Below are 15,283 nucleotides of genomic sequence, written 5' to 3' on the forward strand. Positions count from 1 at the left end.
GGAGCACAGGAAGAGTGCTGCTTGATCAGGCCCAGAGCCCATCTGATCCCACTTTCTAGATGCATTTGGGAACCTTTGATTAAATGACAATACTCCCTTTTGACTTCTGCAGTTATTATCTAGAAACTAATATATAAAGTATGTTGCCCATAATTCAAAACATCAGTATTAGAAACCTTTGAAGATCTGATGAATGTTCATTTTAAAATCACCCAAATTGGCTGTTTTCAACATTATGCTGGCAGCAGTGACGTGCGGTGAGGTTTATGACTGGTGAGGCACTGACACAGTGCTGAGTTTCAAATATTTTTAGACTTGTGGACTTCAACTCCCAGAATTCCACAGCCAGGCATGCTCAGTTCCAATTTAAAGCGACAGCATTTGTTTTCTCCTTTGCTCCTTCTTTCTTTTTCTTTTTCTTCTCCTTCCCCTCCTTCCTCCCTCTCTCCCTTCCTCCCCCTCTCTCAAACACACACACACACACACACACACACACACACACACACACAAGTTGGATTGGACTATCTCTCCTACCCCTTCCCTCTTCACTCACTCTCAAACAAACCCACACACACACAAAAGTTGGATTGGATATCTTTTCCAGTGGCTTGAAAGCAGCTCCTCTGCCATCCCCCCCCCCATTCCCCTGCTGCCTTTCCCAAACACCTCCACCATTGCAAATGCAGCCTGCTGTCTGGGTGGGAAATGCCTGGAACACAATAAAGCCCACCCACCACCTCCTGCTGGCAGGCTGGGGTGAGAGGAGAGGCAGAGAAGCCGGAGGGGAGCCGAGCCGAGCCTTCCAAAAGAAAGAGGCTGGGGGGAAGTGTGTGTACTACAGCATGGCTCTTTGCCTGGCTTCCTGCCTCCTCCTGTGGTCTCCTCAGTGCTCGCTTGTGCTCTCCCTCCCCAAGTGTAGTTTGATTGCAGGTGGAGCCACGTTGCCTTTTCAAACTTGTAATCAGTGAAGCTGGGCTAGATTTTTATATAGTTTTATCCAGCTGTGTGTGTGAGAGAGAGAAATGAATGGGGGCCTGGGGAGGAAGTCACTACACTTGGGGAGGGAGAGCACCAGTGAGGTTAAGCAGAGTCATCCACGGTGAGGCAGCAACTAGCTCAGCTTTTTCCTTTTACTTTTTTTTTTCATGATGAGAGTGGTGAGGCTGTGCCTCACTTGCCTCACCTGACTGCACGTCACTGGCTGGCAGTGATTTCCACAGTTAAACTGTGCATTAGAACTTAGAATTTAGAATAACTTTATTGTTACTTTGAATGGGCACTAATCAGCATGCATTAAAATGAAATTTTGTTGCATACAGCTCTCAAAAAGGGTCACCACCAATATATACTCCATAATATACACTACATAAACACGACAAAATAAATAAATAAATGCAAAATAATGCCTATACCCACATATATTATATGACACAGAGAAACAACACAGTCTAGTTCAGATGTAGACATGTACATGGCGAGCAAAACGAATCTTGTGAGTTTACCAGACAGATGGCATAGGGAACAAAGCTGTTACAGAATCTGAAACATCCTCCCAGAGGGGAACAATAAAAACAGATGGTAAAGTAAGCGTGTGGGATCTCTGAGAATGCTTTGAGCTCTAAACTCATAGTGCTTAGAAGCAGTATCCTGAATAACAGGAAGCGAGCTTCCTCTAATCTTCTCGGCTGTCCTTACCACTCTCTATATGGACTTTCTATCTGAGGCACTGCTGCCACCAAATCAAACAGTGATGCAGTTTGTTAAAACGCTCTCAATTGTGTCTTTGTAAAAAGTGGCCAGAGCAGAAGGAGAAAGATGTATTCTCCTCATCCGACACAAGAAACTGGTAATCAATCAAATGTAGAGGGAAGGCATGAAACCATATAACCGTAGACCTTTACCAATCTCTCAAAACACTTCATCATAATGGAAGTGAGTGCAACTGGACAGTAATTATTAAGGCATGTGATGATAGTCTTTTTGGACACTGATACAATGATTGCAGTCTTAAAACACGATGGAACCACGGCCTGATGCAACGAGAGGTTGAAGTTGTCTGTGAGAACAGTAGCCAGTTGGTCAGCACACTCCTTAAGTACTTGCCCAGGGATATTATCATGTGGTGAACAGCTAGAACATTATTTGTGTTCTCAAACCATCCAAAAAATGGTTTATATTTTACATAAAAATATTTAGCTTGTTTAGAGAATCCATGTGACCCTAATCCTATAAAGACTTCCTGATTCTAATCTGAAGGAATTACACCATAAAGATTCCTTGGCCCTAAGCCAGGCTACTATCTGGCATTACCATAGTGTCAAAATGGTAGCAGCATCTTGCACAAACTCTTAATTTCATCACAAACTTTTTGTTTCCTACCTGATTTTTAGAAAATGCTGGAGAAACAAGTCACCAAGTTGCAAGACACTCATGTTCTTCCAGAGGCTATAGAAACCTCAAAATACCGAGACTGGCTATTGAAAGAAGAAAGACCTACCATACAGGAGCAAGAGAATGTAATGAGAAACAGGTAAAGAACGGAACAGATAGGATGGGCCTTTGTACATAAAGTTCAGCTTTTCCCGCACTTTGCTGGGTTCCCTGAGCAAATGTTTTCCAAGGTCATTGTGTCAATTTGCTTAACGGTAGAGGCAATCCTGGATAATGGCGCTGGGAATCAGAATTCTGGCGTGCTCGCATCTCTCTCTAGGGGCATTATTGTTATTATTATTATGTGGTTAATCTTTGGTGAGATTCACAGCCCTTAGGGCTGGTTGGTAGCCTAACAGCACAAGTCCTAACCAAGGACCTAGGAACTGTTAAGGTAACGTCGGAGGATATAAGTTGTTCCAAGTAGGGTGGTTTTTTGTAGAGTCAGAATGTTCAAGTCAGGTAAATTTAGAATTTTCAAATAGCGAGGTAGCCCTTTAGGTATTGCTCCAAGAGCTCCAATTACAATTGGGACAACACATGATTTCTTTTTCCACAGTCGCAATATTATTATTATTATTATTATTATTATTATTATTATTATTATTTCTTTTTTGTGCAATACCTGGCCTTTCACCTTTGTGCCAAGAAACTGTATCTTGTGTGTTTTGGTCTGTTGGAAGAAATGTCCTTCTGGGTTCAGCTGCAAGTGGGGAAAAAGACACTGGAGACATGGAGGCTGCTTGGAAAGATGGTTTAATGGTGGACAGGACTACATGGCTTGAGTCCTGAACAGAAAAGGTGATCACATGCTTCAAGGTTGGGTGAAGAAGAAGAGAGCGTGAGGGAAGGGGCTTGCAGGGTTTTTTATAATCTGTGCGGCCCCACCTCTGTTTCCTGTTCCTGTGCAAGAAATGTATTCTGATTGGTTGTCAGATTCCCATGGGGCCATGCAAGGGCAACTCTCTAGGCCGTGTTTTGAATCCCAAGTTTGACTGAATTTTCAGATGCCATGTGGTGAGTTGGGTAAAAGGCTAATACTACCATGCCTTCATCCCATCAGCTCAAGGGGAAATCTCTTTATTATGTAGAATAGACTGGCTTGAGCATCTTAATGGCCCATTGACAAAGGGGGATGGGCAGGAAGCTGCAGGGAGCTACTTTGTCTTTAAAACATGTTTCTCTCTTTTCACATCCAGGGAAATATTCTGCCTTTTCAATATTTCCTAGGATATTTCATTTTTCTAGGAGTGGGCTGGCTGCTAACTTCCTATAGGTCTATGTGGGAAAATCCCCATCCGTTCCCCATTTCCAGTGATATCATAGAATCATAGTCCAAGCCCTATGGCAGCCCTCAGGCCATTGCAGGTGAATGGCTGCTTGATCTTTGTTTGAAAGCCACCTGTAATAGACCACCTGCAACTCTAGGAGAAAGGCTATTACTAATTCTTACAGCTGGGAGATTCCTCCTTATTTTGAGTTTGGATCCCCCTCTGTAAAGCTAAGGTTCTTTTCCTACCTTCAGGCAGTACAGAGAATAACTTCCCAGTCCTTCTCTGTGGCCATTCTTTAATTATTGGAAAACTGCTATCGTTTCTCCTCTTAGCTTTCTCTTCTTTGGACTAAATAATGCTCAGTTCTTTTAATCCTTGTTCACTCTTTTTAGTAATATTTTTTTATTAAAGTTGACAATTACAAAGATTGAAAAACACAAACTAAGAAAAATATTTAAAAACAAACAAAAAGTAGAGAGAAAAGGAAAAGAATAAAGATATATAAAGAAATGACTACCCCCTTCATTAAGATAAGTACAAACAATTTCAGTAACTTATCATCTTCTCTGACATTTCAACAAAAGATCTCTTCCTCTCATCTATCGCCTTTTCTTTTATCTATGTACACTATATTGCCAAAAGTATTCGCTCACCCATCCACATAATCAGACTCTGTTGTGAGCGAATACTTTTGGCAATATAGTGTATATCAGTGACGTGCGGTGAGGGTTATGGCTGGTGAGGCTGGTGACGTCATCAGGAAGGCGGAGCCTCAGCCTCCTGCTCACGTGGTCCCATTCCCCGCCTTCCTGAGTGAACATTAAGGGGACCGCAGAGTGCACTGTAGCATTGCTTCCTCCACCGGCCCCAGTCCCTCCCCCCCCCTCCTTCAAGGTCTCCTACCAACCCAAAGCCCGATCCCCAGCTCTCTTGGGCAAGTCTTGAGCGGGGTGAATGGGAAAGCAACGAAAGGGGCTGCGCTTTCACCCCGCTCAAGCCTTGCTGCCTGCAGCCACCGCCCGCTCTCGCTGCCTCTTTCCTTGCTTTCCCGTGCCCGCTCTCGCTGCCTCTTTCCTTGCTTTCCCACCCGCCCTCCCTTTCGTTGCTTTCCCACCCGCCCTCGCTGCCTCTTTCGTTGCTTTCCCGTGCCCACTCTCGCTGCCTCTTTCGTTGCTTCCCCCACCCGCTCACGCTGCCTCTTTCGTTTCTTTCCTGTGCCCGCTCTCGCTGCCTCTCGCTGCCTCTTTCGTTGCTTCCCCCACCCGCTCACGCTGCCTCTTTCCTTGCTTTCCCGTGCCCGCTCTCGCTGCCTCTTTCCTTGCTTTCCCGTGCCCGCTCTCGCTGCCTCTCGCTGCCTCTTTCGTTGCTTCCCCCACCCGATCACGCTGCCTCTTTCGTTGCTTCCCCCACCCGCTCACGCTGCCTCTTTCCTTGCTTTCCCGTGCCCGCTCTCGCTGCCTCTCGCTGCCTCTTTCGTTGCTTCCCCCACCCGCTCACGCTGCCTCTTTCCTTGCTTTCCCGTGCCCGCTCTCGCTGCCTCTCGCTGCCTCTTTCGTTGCTTCCCCCACCCGATCACGCTGCCTCTTTCGTTGCTTCCCCCACCCGCTCACGCTGCCTCTTTCCTTGCTTTCCCGTGCCCGCTCTCGCTGCCTCTCGCTGCCTCTTTCGTTGCTTCCCCCACTTGCTCACGCTGCCTCTTTCCTTGCTTTCCCGTGCCCGCTCTCGCTGCCTCTTTCGTTGCTTCCCCCACCCGATCACGCTGCCTCTTTCGTTGCTTCCCCCACCCGCTCACGCTGCCTCCATGGAAGAGCTCATGCGGGCGAAAGGAAGCGTTTTATTCCGCGGGGTGCGTGCGAGAGGAGAGAATATTCAGGCATTCTCTCCTCCTCTTGCACGCACCCCACGGACTAAAAACGCTTCCTTTCGCCCATGGAAGAGCTCATGCGGGCGAAAGGAAGCGTTTTATTCCGCGGGGTGCGTGCGAGAGGAGAGAATATTCAGGCATTCTCTCCTCCTCTTGCACGCATCCCACGGACTAAAAACGCTTCCTTTCGCCCATGGAAGAGCTCATGCGGGCGAAAGGAAGCGTTTTATTCCGCGGGGTGCGTGCGAGAGGAGAGAATATTCAGGCATTCTCTCCTCCTCTTGCACGCATCCCACGGACTAAAAACGCTTCCTTTCGCCCATGGAAGAGCTCATGCGGGCGAAAGGAAGCGTTTTATTCCGCGTGGTGCGTGCGAGAGGAGAGAATATTCAGGCATTCTCTCCTCCTCTTGCACGCATCCCACGGACTAAAAACGCTTCCTTTCGCCTGCATGAGCTCTTCCACGGGCGAAAGGAAGCGTTTTAGTCAGCGGCAGAGCTCAGAGCTTTAGAGGCTTTTTTAAAGAGGCAGTCATTCACGGTGAGCTAGCTAACCTCACTTCAGCACTCGCCTTTTCCCCGTTTACATTTTTTTTCCTTTTCATGATTGACAGTGGTGAGGCTCTGCCTCCCCTGCCTCCCCTGCCTCCCCTGACCGCACGTCCCTGGTGTATATAAAATGGCTGTGTTTGTGTGTGTATGTTCCAGCATAACCCTGGATCGCCTTAAGCAATTTCAACCAAACTTGGTACACAAATCACTTACTCTCTGGAAACAAATACTGCGGGAGTAAGACACCCCTATCACCCCTCAGAGTGTGTGTTCTGTTAAGATACAGCCTGCTATGCCTTAAAATGGCTTCTAATGTACAGTGCTGTGGTAAGGGCTTCACAGTACTCCACAAGGGGGCTCCCACTTGTAAGGGTAGAAAATCCAACATTAGAAATTGTGGCAACGTTCATGGAAGGAGGGTTGGGATAAATAAATACCCGGGCTGTGCTGGGTTATCAGCTAGTCTAGAAATAAATAAACAAAGCCTCAGTCATCCAGTCCTAATTACCAGCGAGTGCATTTGGAACAGGGAGGATAGTAGAATTAGAACGATAAACCAATATCTTTGCCTATCTCAGATAACCCACCCCAAGTCAAAGCTAGGAACAAAAACCACAGATTCAAGATAGAGATCAGCAATGGGGACAGCAAAGAATTACTTTCTGATTCCCTGAGGCCTGGATAGCACCTTGTAGTTCAGAAAGGCCCTTAGGCTATAATCACAGAGTATATTTCACCAGAAGCTAGCAATTGATATTTTAGCCTTCTATATTGTATGAATGCAGCTCATGTGATGACTTTATGATTCAGAGACTTTGCAAATGCTTCAAATTGTACAAGCGTCATACATAAAACAGGGTTATAACCATCAGTAAGTATCTGTGAAAATAATCACAGTATTGTATTAGCAAGGTAAAAGTCAAGAGAATAGTTTCAAATTGCAGACTTGAGGGCTGGTGGTAGCTTAGAGGATATGATAATTGATAGAACACCATTCTTTTAAGTTCCTCTTAGTCCCCTTCAGGTAGTATTTCCTAATTTTAGCAACTTTAAGATATGTGGACTTCAAATCAGAGGTGGTATTCAGCCAGTTCTGACAGGTTCTGGCGAACCGGTAGCTGAAATTTTTGAGTAGTTCAAAGAACCAGCAAATAGGCTGGCCTCGCCCCTGCAGCCTCCCAGCTGATCTTCTTTTGTTGCCCTGAACAGGAGAATGGAGCTGGAAAGCAGGTGAATGGGGTGGGGAGGGAATGGGGATTTTGCAGTAACCTTCCCCAGGAGTGGGGAGTGATTAGGGATTTTGCAGTATCCTTCCCCTGCCACGCCCACCAAGCCACACCACATCCACCAAGCCACGCCCACAGAACTGGTAGTAAAAAAATATGAATCCCACCACTGTTTCAAATCCCAAATTCCCCAGCCAGCATGGTCGATGTTGGTCAATGTTGAGGAACGCTGTCTTACAGGGTCTTCATTTCTGCCAGCTTCAGAGTACAGCAACACAATGGAGTGGTTCGAAACTGGTGGATAATGGGTGGAAACAATTTAGTTGCGGAAAGGAATTTCCTCTGGTGACCAGCACAAGTGATAGATACTGCATACCTGTTTTATCTTTCTTTATGCAGAAAATAGAATTATCCAAGTTACAAACAAGCCCCTAGCACAGGAGTGTCAAACTGGCAGCCCATGAGCTGGATGCGTCACTTGCAAGCAGGGGTGAAATCCCGCAGGTTCTGACATGTTCTGGGGAACTGGTAGTGGAAATTCTGAGTAGTTCGAAGAACTGGTAGCAGAACTTTTGATTTACATTCTGGCTGGCCCCAGAGTGGGGTAGGAATGGAGATTTTGCAGTATCCTTCCCCTGCCATGCTCACCAAGCCACGCCCACCAAGCCACGCCCACAGAACTGGTAATAAAAAATTGAATTTCACCACTGCGTGCAAGCCACACCCACCCTGGCTCTGCAAAGGCAAAAAACATTGCGATACGTCCCGATATGTCACATGATGCAATCGAGTTTGACACCTGTGCCCTAGCACATTCCTTGGCAACCATCGGGCTCGATCCTTGACTTGACATTTTAAAAATAAAAATTATCTAAAATTATACAGTGAAAGCATTGGCTTCAAGCATCACCTAGATCAGTGGTTCTCAACCTTCCCAATGCCGCGACCCTTTAATACAGTTCCTCATGTCGTGGTGACCCCCAACCATAAAATTGGTGTCTCCGTTCCTAAGACCATTGAAAATATGTGTTTTCCGATGGTCTTAGGCGACCCCTGTGAAAGGGTCGTTCGACCCCCAAAGGGGTCCCGACCCACAGGTTGAGAACCACTGACCTAGATGGATGTCTACAGACCAGTCCATTTTTTGAGCTGGGCTTGCCTAATCTGGAAAAGAAAATTGTGAACTGGGCAACTACTGGGGAGTAGAGAGTGTCGGGGAGGGGGGGAGCTATCTCATCAAGTTGCCAATGATGATTAGTCAAAGGGCTTCTGTTGGGAGAGGGCGCGGGTTAGAAATCAAATAAAAGTTAAAGTTAAAGTGTGTGACACAGCCCTCAATATATTCTTCACATTCCAATCTGCCCACTTAGGGTGATTATCTGTGGGGTCCTTGGTGCACTGATGGTGTTACCTAATTTGGTAGTGAAACGTCTAATACACGGGTGTCAACCTCGATCGCGTCATGTGATGTATCGTGATGAATCACAATGTTTTTTGCCTTGGCGGAGCTGTGGTGGGCGTGGCCTGTGCATGATGCCTCTGGCCCGCGGGCTGCAGGTTTGACAGGTCTGGTCTAGAAGAAAATAACCAAACTCACAGGGCATCAACGGCCCCACATGTCTATGGAGATTCTCAGTCATCCAGGTCATGGTTTTTCCAAGGCACCTGAGGGTAGAACAAGAAGCAATGGGTGGAAACTAATCAAGGAGAGAAGCAATTTAGAACTGAGGAGAAATTTCCTGACAGTTAGAACAATTAATCAGTGGAACAGCTTGCCTCCAGAAGTTGTGAATGCCCCAACACTGGAAGTCTTTAAGAAGATGTTGGATAGCCATTTGCCTGAAACGGTATAGGGTTTCCTGCCTAGGCAGGGGGTTGGACTAGAAGGCCTCCAAGGTCCCTTCCAACTCTACTATTGTATTGTATTGTATTGTATGGTTGTCCCAAAGGTGTTTTTTCAAGAAGCAACTGGACTTTTTGGTTTTTCTTTGAAGGCATTTTGCTTCTCATCCAGGAAGCTTCTTCAGCTCTGACTGGGTGGCTGGATTCCCCAACATCTAGTCTGAACTGAAGAAGCTTCTTGGATGAGAAGTGAAATGTCTTCAAAGAAAAACTAGAAAGTCCAGTTGTCTCTTGAAAAAAGCACCTTTGGGACAACGACCCCACATTTTGGTGAACTACAAATATTGTCTTCTATTGATGAGTTTCTGTCAGCCCTAGACGGTAGATCATACCAAGAAACAGATGCCTTGACACTACTTTTATTAAGATTAAATATGGTAGGTACACTATATTGCCAAAAGTATTCGCTCACAACAGAGTCTGATTATGTGGATGGGTGAGCAAATACTTTTGGCAATATAGTGTATATCCTTTTCTTATATATCATGTGAATTAGTGACTGCCTGTCTGAGAGGTTTTTGTAACCTTCTGTCCTCATGCAGGTTTAAAGAATGTTTATCTGTGCGTTGCCAAAGGAACTGGTGCACCCTCTCTCAAGGCCATCCTCTTTACTCTCTACCATATCCCAGCCAGGGATATATATGTATTCCAAAATCTAAGAGAAGGGACTTTGAATCTCAGATGGGCATTTCTAAACTTTTAATTCTTTACATTTCTTTTCTAAAAATAAAGATATTTAGAACTAATTAACCAAGAACTGGAAAAACTTGAAGAGCTTGCCGAAGAGAACCGCCGCCTCAGTTTGGCTCAAGAGGACAAAAAGAAGCAGGGGGCTGAGAAGAGAAAGCAGCTTCTGCTTCGTAAGAAAATGGAAGAGGTAATATGTCTGGGACAGAAGGGAATAGGAAAAGCTCATACAGCAGCCATGTTGAATGTTGGATGTTTTACAGCATTGCATAAGCACTCGATGTTTATTTTTAAGTCTGGACCTGGGGGATTAACATTAGGACTATAGCAGTGATGTGCAGTCAGGTGAGGCAGGGGAGGCACAGCCTCGCCACTGTCATCATGAAAAGAAAAAAAATGTAAAAGGAAAAAGGCAAGAGCTGAGGTCAGGCTGAGCTAGTTCCTGCCTCACTGTGGATGACTCTGCTTAACTGTTTAAAAAAGCCTCTAAAAAAGCGCCCTCTACTATGAGGCAGGAGAACTGCATGCTTCATCTAGTTTGACTTTAGGCATTTTATGATCATTTGAGCAGAGTTAAGCAAGGCTTAAAAGCCTAAAAATTCCTGACGTAGGTGAGGCACGCAGTTCTCCTGCCTCATAGTAGAGGGCGCTCGTTTGGGCGGGGCTTCTTCAGAGGACCCGAGGCAAGAGCAGAGTTGAAATCCTCTCTGAAACAGCTGGAAAAGGTGCATGTGGGTCGGAGGGAGGGGGAGGAATTCAAACTTCATCCTCCTGGTGCGGGGCTTTGGGCAAAGGCTGCAGGGAAGGACTCTGGCTCGCTTGTGCTCTCATCTCCCTCCCCAAGTGTAGTTTGATTGCAGGCAGAGCCACGTTGCCTTTTCAAACCTGTAATCAGTGAAGCTGGGCTGGATCCTTCCGGGGCTGGGGGAAAGTGTGTATGCTCCAATATGGCTCTTTGACTGGCTTCCTGCCTCCTCCTGTGGTGTCCTTGCTGGTGCTCTTCCCACCAATCCAACTCTGTGTGTGTGTGTGTGTGTGTGTGTGTGTGTTTGAGAGAGATTGAGTGAGAGAGAGGGAAGGAGGTAGGAGAGATAGTCCAATCCAATGTGTGTGTGTGTGTGTGTGTTTGAGAGAGGGGGGAGAGAGGGAGAGAGGGAGGAAGGAGGGGAAGGGAGAAGAAAAAGAAAAAGAAATAAGGAAACTTCTTTCGCAAATGAGAAAAACAAATGCTGTTGCTTTAAATCGGAACTGAGCAGGTGTGGCTGTGGAATTCAGGGAGTTGAAGTCCACAAGTCTAAAAAAATTTGAAACCCACCACTGTTCAGTACCTCACCAGCCATAAACCTCACCGCATGTCACTGGACTATACGATTGGTTGTTTGTCAGATTATTCATCACTTTCACTCTGGCTCTGCTAACGATTTTTATTTAAATAAAATATATTTCTTATTTAAACAACGAACAAACCATAATTCAGGATGTGGCTAATGATGGATCCTCTTTGGTTTCAGGGCTCCAGTTAAGAGAGGGCTGAATCTTACAGTAATACATATTTTTTTAAAAAATAATAATAAAAAATAAAAGTAGTAATATGCAAATTTTGAGCAAAAGGAAAATTATGGAGCTGTCTTCAAATCTTGCAATACCGCTGTTCTAGATAGATCATAGATACCCTAATTGTAATCCTATGCAGATTAGAAATCTCTTGTTGTTCATCAGGTCCTGGATTTTTAGCCAGAATAGGTAGGATTTATAATCCAATAAATCTGATAGGCACTGGTGGGTAAGTTTATTACTAAACTGTCTAAAAGCATACCAAATCAGTAACAATAACTATCCTGGAATAGATAGCAACCCTCAGAGAGAGATAGCAACCAATAGCTCAATTTTTGGTTTTCAGGAATGGAAAAAAAAAGAAATGTCACTTCTAATAAAAATTGGTGATGATGTTAAACGAGAAGCGAGGATTGAAGAACAGCAACGGAAAACCAAGGAAGAAAAACTGAAACGGGTGAGTTGCCACAAGGAACAAGGGTGTCATTCCATCATGGAATTGAAATAGCTATGTGGCCTCCTAAAGAGTCAAATTCTGTTTAACCTGGTATATGTTACCCAGTTCTTTTACGGTACTCCCAGGTATAAATCAAGATGTTCCGTCTGCAAGCTGAATCAAACTAAAATGAGTCTATTAATCCACAGGGACATAAATGTGGGCCTCCAATGTGTATTCAGGGATACGGTGTCTCAGTGGCTAAGATGCTGAGCTTATTGATCAGAAAGGTTGGCAGTTCGGCCGTTCAAATCCCTAGCACCGCGTAATGGAATGAGCTCCCTTTACTTGGCCCAGCTTCTGCTAACCTAGCAGTTAGAAAGCATGTAAAAATGCAAGTAGAAAAATAGGAACCACCTTTGTTGGGATGATAACAGCGTTCAGTGCGCCTTTGGCGTTTAGTCCTGCCGTCCAGATGTCCACGAAGACGTCTTTGGACAGTGCTGGCTCTTCGGCTTTGAAACAGAGATGAGCATTGCCCCCTAGAATCGGGAACAACTAGCACATACACTTTATTGGCAAAAGTATTCTCTCACCCATCCACATAATCAGACTCTGTTGTGAGCGAATACTTTTGGCAATATAGTGCATGTGCAAGGGGAACCTTTACCTTTAACTGCGTATTCTGCCCCCTAAAAGCCTTGCCACCAGTTTGCAAAATCACAATGCTTGCAGGTGACACAAAGCTGAGAAGGATGGATCCTCCTGTTTAGGGAAGAGATTTTAAAAGATCTTGTCAGGCATGAAAGATAAGGTCCACATGTGAAGGTCCAATTGAACTAATTTATTGAAGAATCCTATGCACAAGAATCTGCTCTACTAATGGTTAACGCCTGCTTGGGGTTAGATGTGGGTCAATGGAATTCAACAGGGGGTGGGATTTAGTTCGCTTTTGACTGTGTGGGGATTCTAGACTGATCCTTCTTTTAACTCTGCCCCACCCTGCAGGTTTTGCCATTCCTCCTCCTACAGATCTAGACAAATTTGAGCAGTGGGCTGAAATGAATAGGGTGGAATTTAACAGAGAGAAATGTAATGTTCTGCATCTAGTTAGAAAAAAAATGCATTATTATTGAATGGGGTGGGGGAAGGAGAACCTGAGTTGGAAAGGTCAGGTAAATTAATTGTTCCTGCCATACACTCCTCTAGGGCGGGGTGTGTGTCTCCAACCTTGGCAACTTTACGACTTGTGGACTTCAACTCCCAGAATTCCTCAGCCAGCGCACGCTGGCTGAGGAATTCTGGAAGTTGAAGTCCACAAGTCATAAAGTTGCCAAGGTTGGAGACCCTTGCTCTAGGGAGTTGTTTATGAGATAAGACAACAATTTGTTGGTCCTCTGATTCTTAGCAGATTCCTGGCAAATATCAAGGTAATTTAAATCCCCTATTAAATTCAAATTCAAATTTTTAATTTGTTAGCCGCTCCCTCTCCGCAAGGGACTCGGGGCGGCGTACAATAAAAAATACATACATACATATAGACATACAGATACACACATATACATACATATACATACATGGAGGAGGTAGTAATCAAAACATATATCACATTAATAATAATAATAGAAAATTAAAATTAGCCATTAAAATATCCCATGATAAAATACAATTTAAAAAGGACTGTCAGGAGGAGGATAAACTACGGTTGATCCAGGCCAGATAATTGAAAGAGGTGGGTCTTGAGCTTTACACGGAAGGAGCGGAGATCGGAAGTAATCCTGATGTCACGGGGGAGGTCATTCCACAGGGCTGGGCCCATCACAGCGAAGGCCCTGCTCCTGGGTGTCGCCCCCCGACACTGTTTAGCGGACGGCACCCGGAGAAGTCCCTCTCTGTGTGAGCGGATTGGTCGTAGGGATGTATGTCCCTATTATCCCTATTGTATGTCTCTTTGAAAGCCTGGTCATCAGATACAGAAAAGCCACATTTGGGTCTTCAGCCAGCTTGGGTGGTCTGTAATGAACTCCTTCCACAATATTAGGTTCTGTTCCTCTCTATTTTTTTTAATAACTCGAGTTCTTTCAAGAGGCCTTCCGTGCTCTTATTCCTGAATTTTCTCGGTGATGCCTATCCCATCAGATTTGTCTCCTGAGTTGGATCTCGGGTTCTCCCTGTTCATTTCCATTATTCTTATTTCCCTTCCCTTAGCCATTGGGCCTTTTCTTAGAGCTCTTGGGAGAGACTTTAAATAATTATTGGGTCCCCTCTTGGTCTACTTAGAAACAAGCCATGCTAGAGAAGAAAATGGCACACCAGCTGAAGAAACTGCAGAAGCAATTCCAAAGAGAGGGCCTATTGCCCTCTTCTATGATCTTCCCTGTGGACACCCCTGAAAACACGAGCTTGTCAGATAAAAAAGAAGGTAAGTGAATCTGCTTATCCTTTTCCCTTATTGCTTCCATTGATCCATCAAGATAGAATCAAGATCACTCAAAGTGTTAATATCACTTTATAATGCCTTGGTAAGGCCACACTTGGAAAACTGCATTCAGTTTTGGTTGCCATGATGTAAAAAAGATGTAAAGACTCTAGAAAGAGTGCAGAGAAGAGCAGCAAAGATGATGAGGGGACTGGAGGCTAAAGATGATGAGGGAACATACAAAGAGCGGTTGCAGGAACTGGGTATGTCTAGTTTAATGAAAAGAAGGACTAGGGAAGACATGATAGCAGTGTTCCAATATCTCAGGGGTTGCCACAAAGAAGAGGGAGTCAAACTATTCTCCAAGGCACCTGAGGGTAGAACAAGAAGTAATGGGTGGAAACTAATCAAGGAGAGAAGCAACTTAGAACTGAGGAGAAATTTCCTGACAGTTAGAACAATTAATCAGTGGAACAGCTTGCCTCCAGAAGTTGTGAATGCCCCAACACTGGAAGTCTTTAAGAAGATGTTGGATAGCCATTTGTCTGGAACGGTATAGGGTTTTCTGCCTAGGCAGGGGGTTGGATTAGAAGACCTCCAAGGTCCCTTCTAATTCTGCTATTGTATTATTGTATCAGCAAATTGCAGCCAATATTGAAAAGAGTTTCAGCTAAGCTTTTTGACAAACTCTTTTTTAAAATAATATCCTAATAACATTGTCATCATCCTCTCTCTCCCATCCGTACCTGGGTGAGCCTCAGATGAACCTTTGTTCTTTTTTTTAGTAGTGGTTTTTCCTTAGGCAGCCAGTACAGTTTGGCATTAATATGGTTCACCAACCGTTCACCAGATTGTATGGTGAGATAACCCCTAGGAGGTGTCAGATCAGGCAGTTCCTATCAGCTATTTGACGTGAATACACATTGTCCCTCTACAACAC

The 15,283-nt window shown here is 44.9% G+C and overlaps 1 protein-coding gene across 1 annotated transcript in view; it reads left to right on the forward strand.

Annotated features, from left to right (window-relative positions):
* The window catches only part of LOC309387460 (fibrous sheath-interacting protein 2-like), a gene marked incomplete at both ends in the record, with an annotated part of 82,796 nt that overhangs the window by 9,420 nt on the left and 58,093 nt on the right, over positions 1-15,283 (forward strand). The window contains 4 exons of the mRNA XM_081943941.1: positions 2,391-2,530; positions 9,980-10,124; positions 11,835-11,945; positions 14,205-14,346. Coding sequence (XP_081800067.1) covers positions 2,391-2,530; positions 9,980-10,124; positions 11,835-11,945; positions 14,205-14,346 — 538 coding nt within the window. The remainder of the gene's footprint in view (positions 1-2,390; positions 2,531-9,979; positions 10,125-11,834; positions 11,946-14,204; positions 14,347-15,283) is intronic.

The sequence above is a fragment of the Natrix helvetica genome, assembly GCF_964273705.1.
Source record: "Natrix helvetica genome assembly, chromosome: 2".
NCBI classification, from domain to species: domain Eukaryota; kingdom Metazoa; phylum Chordata; class Lepidosauria; order Squamata; family Natricidae; genus Natrix; species Natrix helvetica.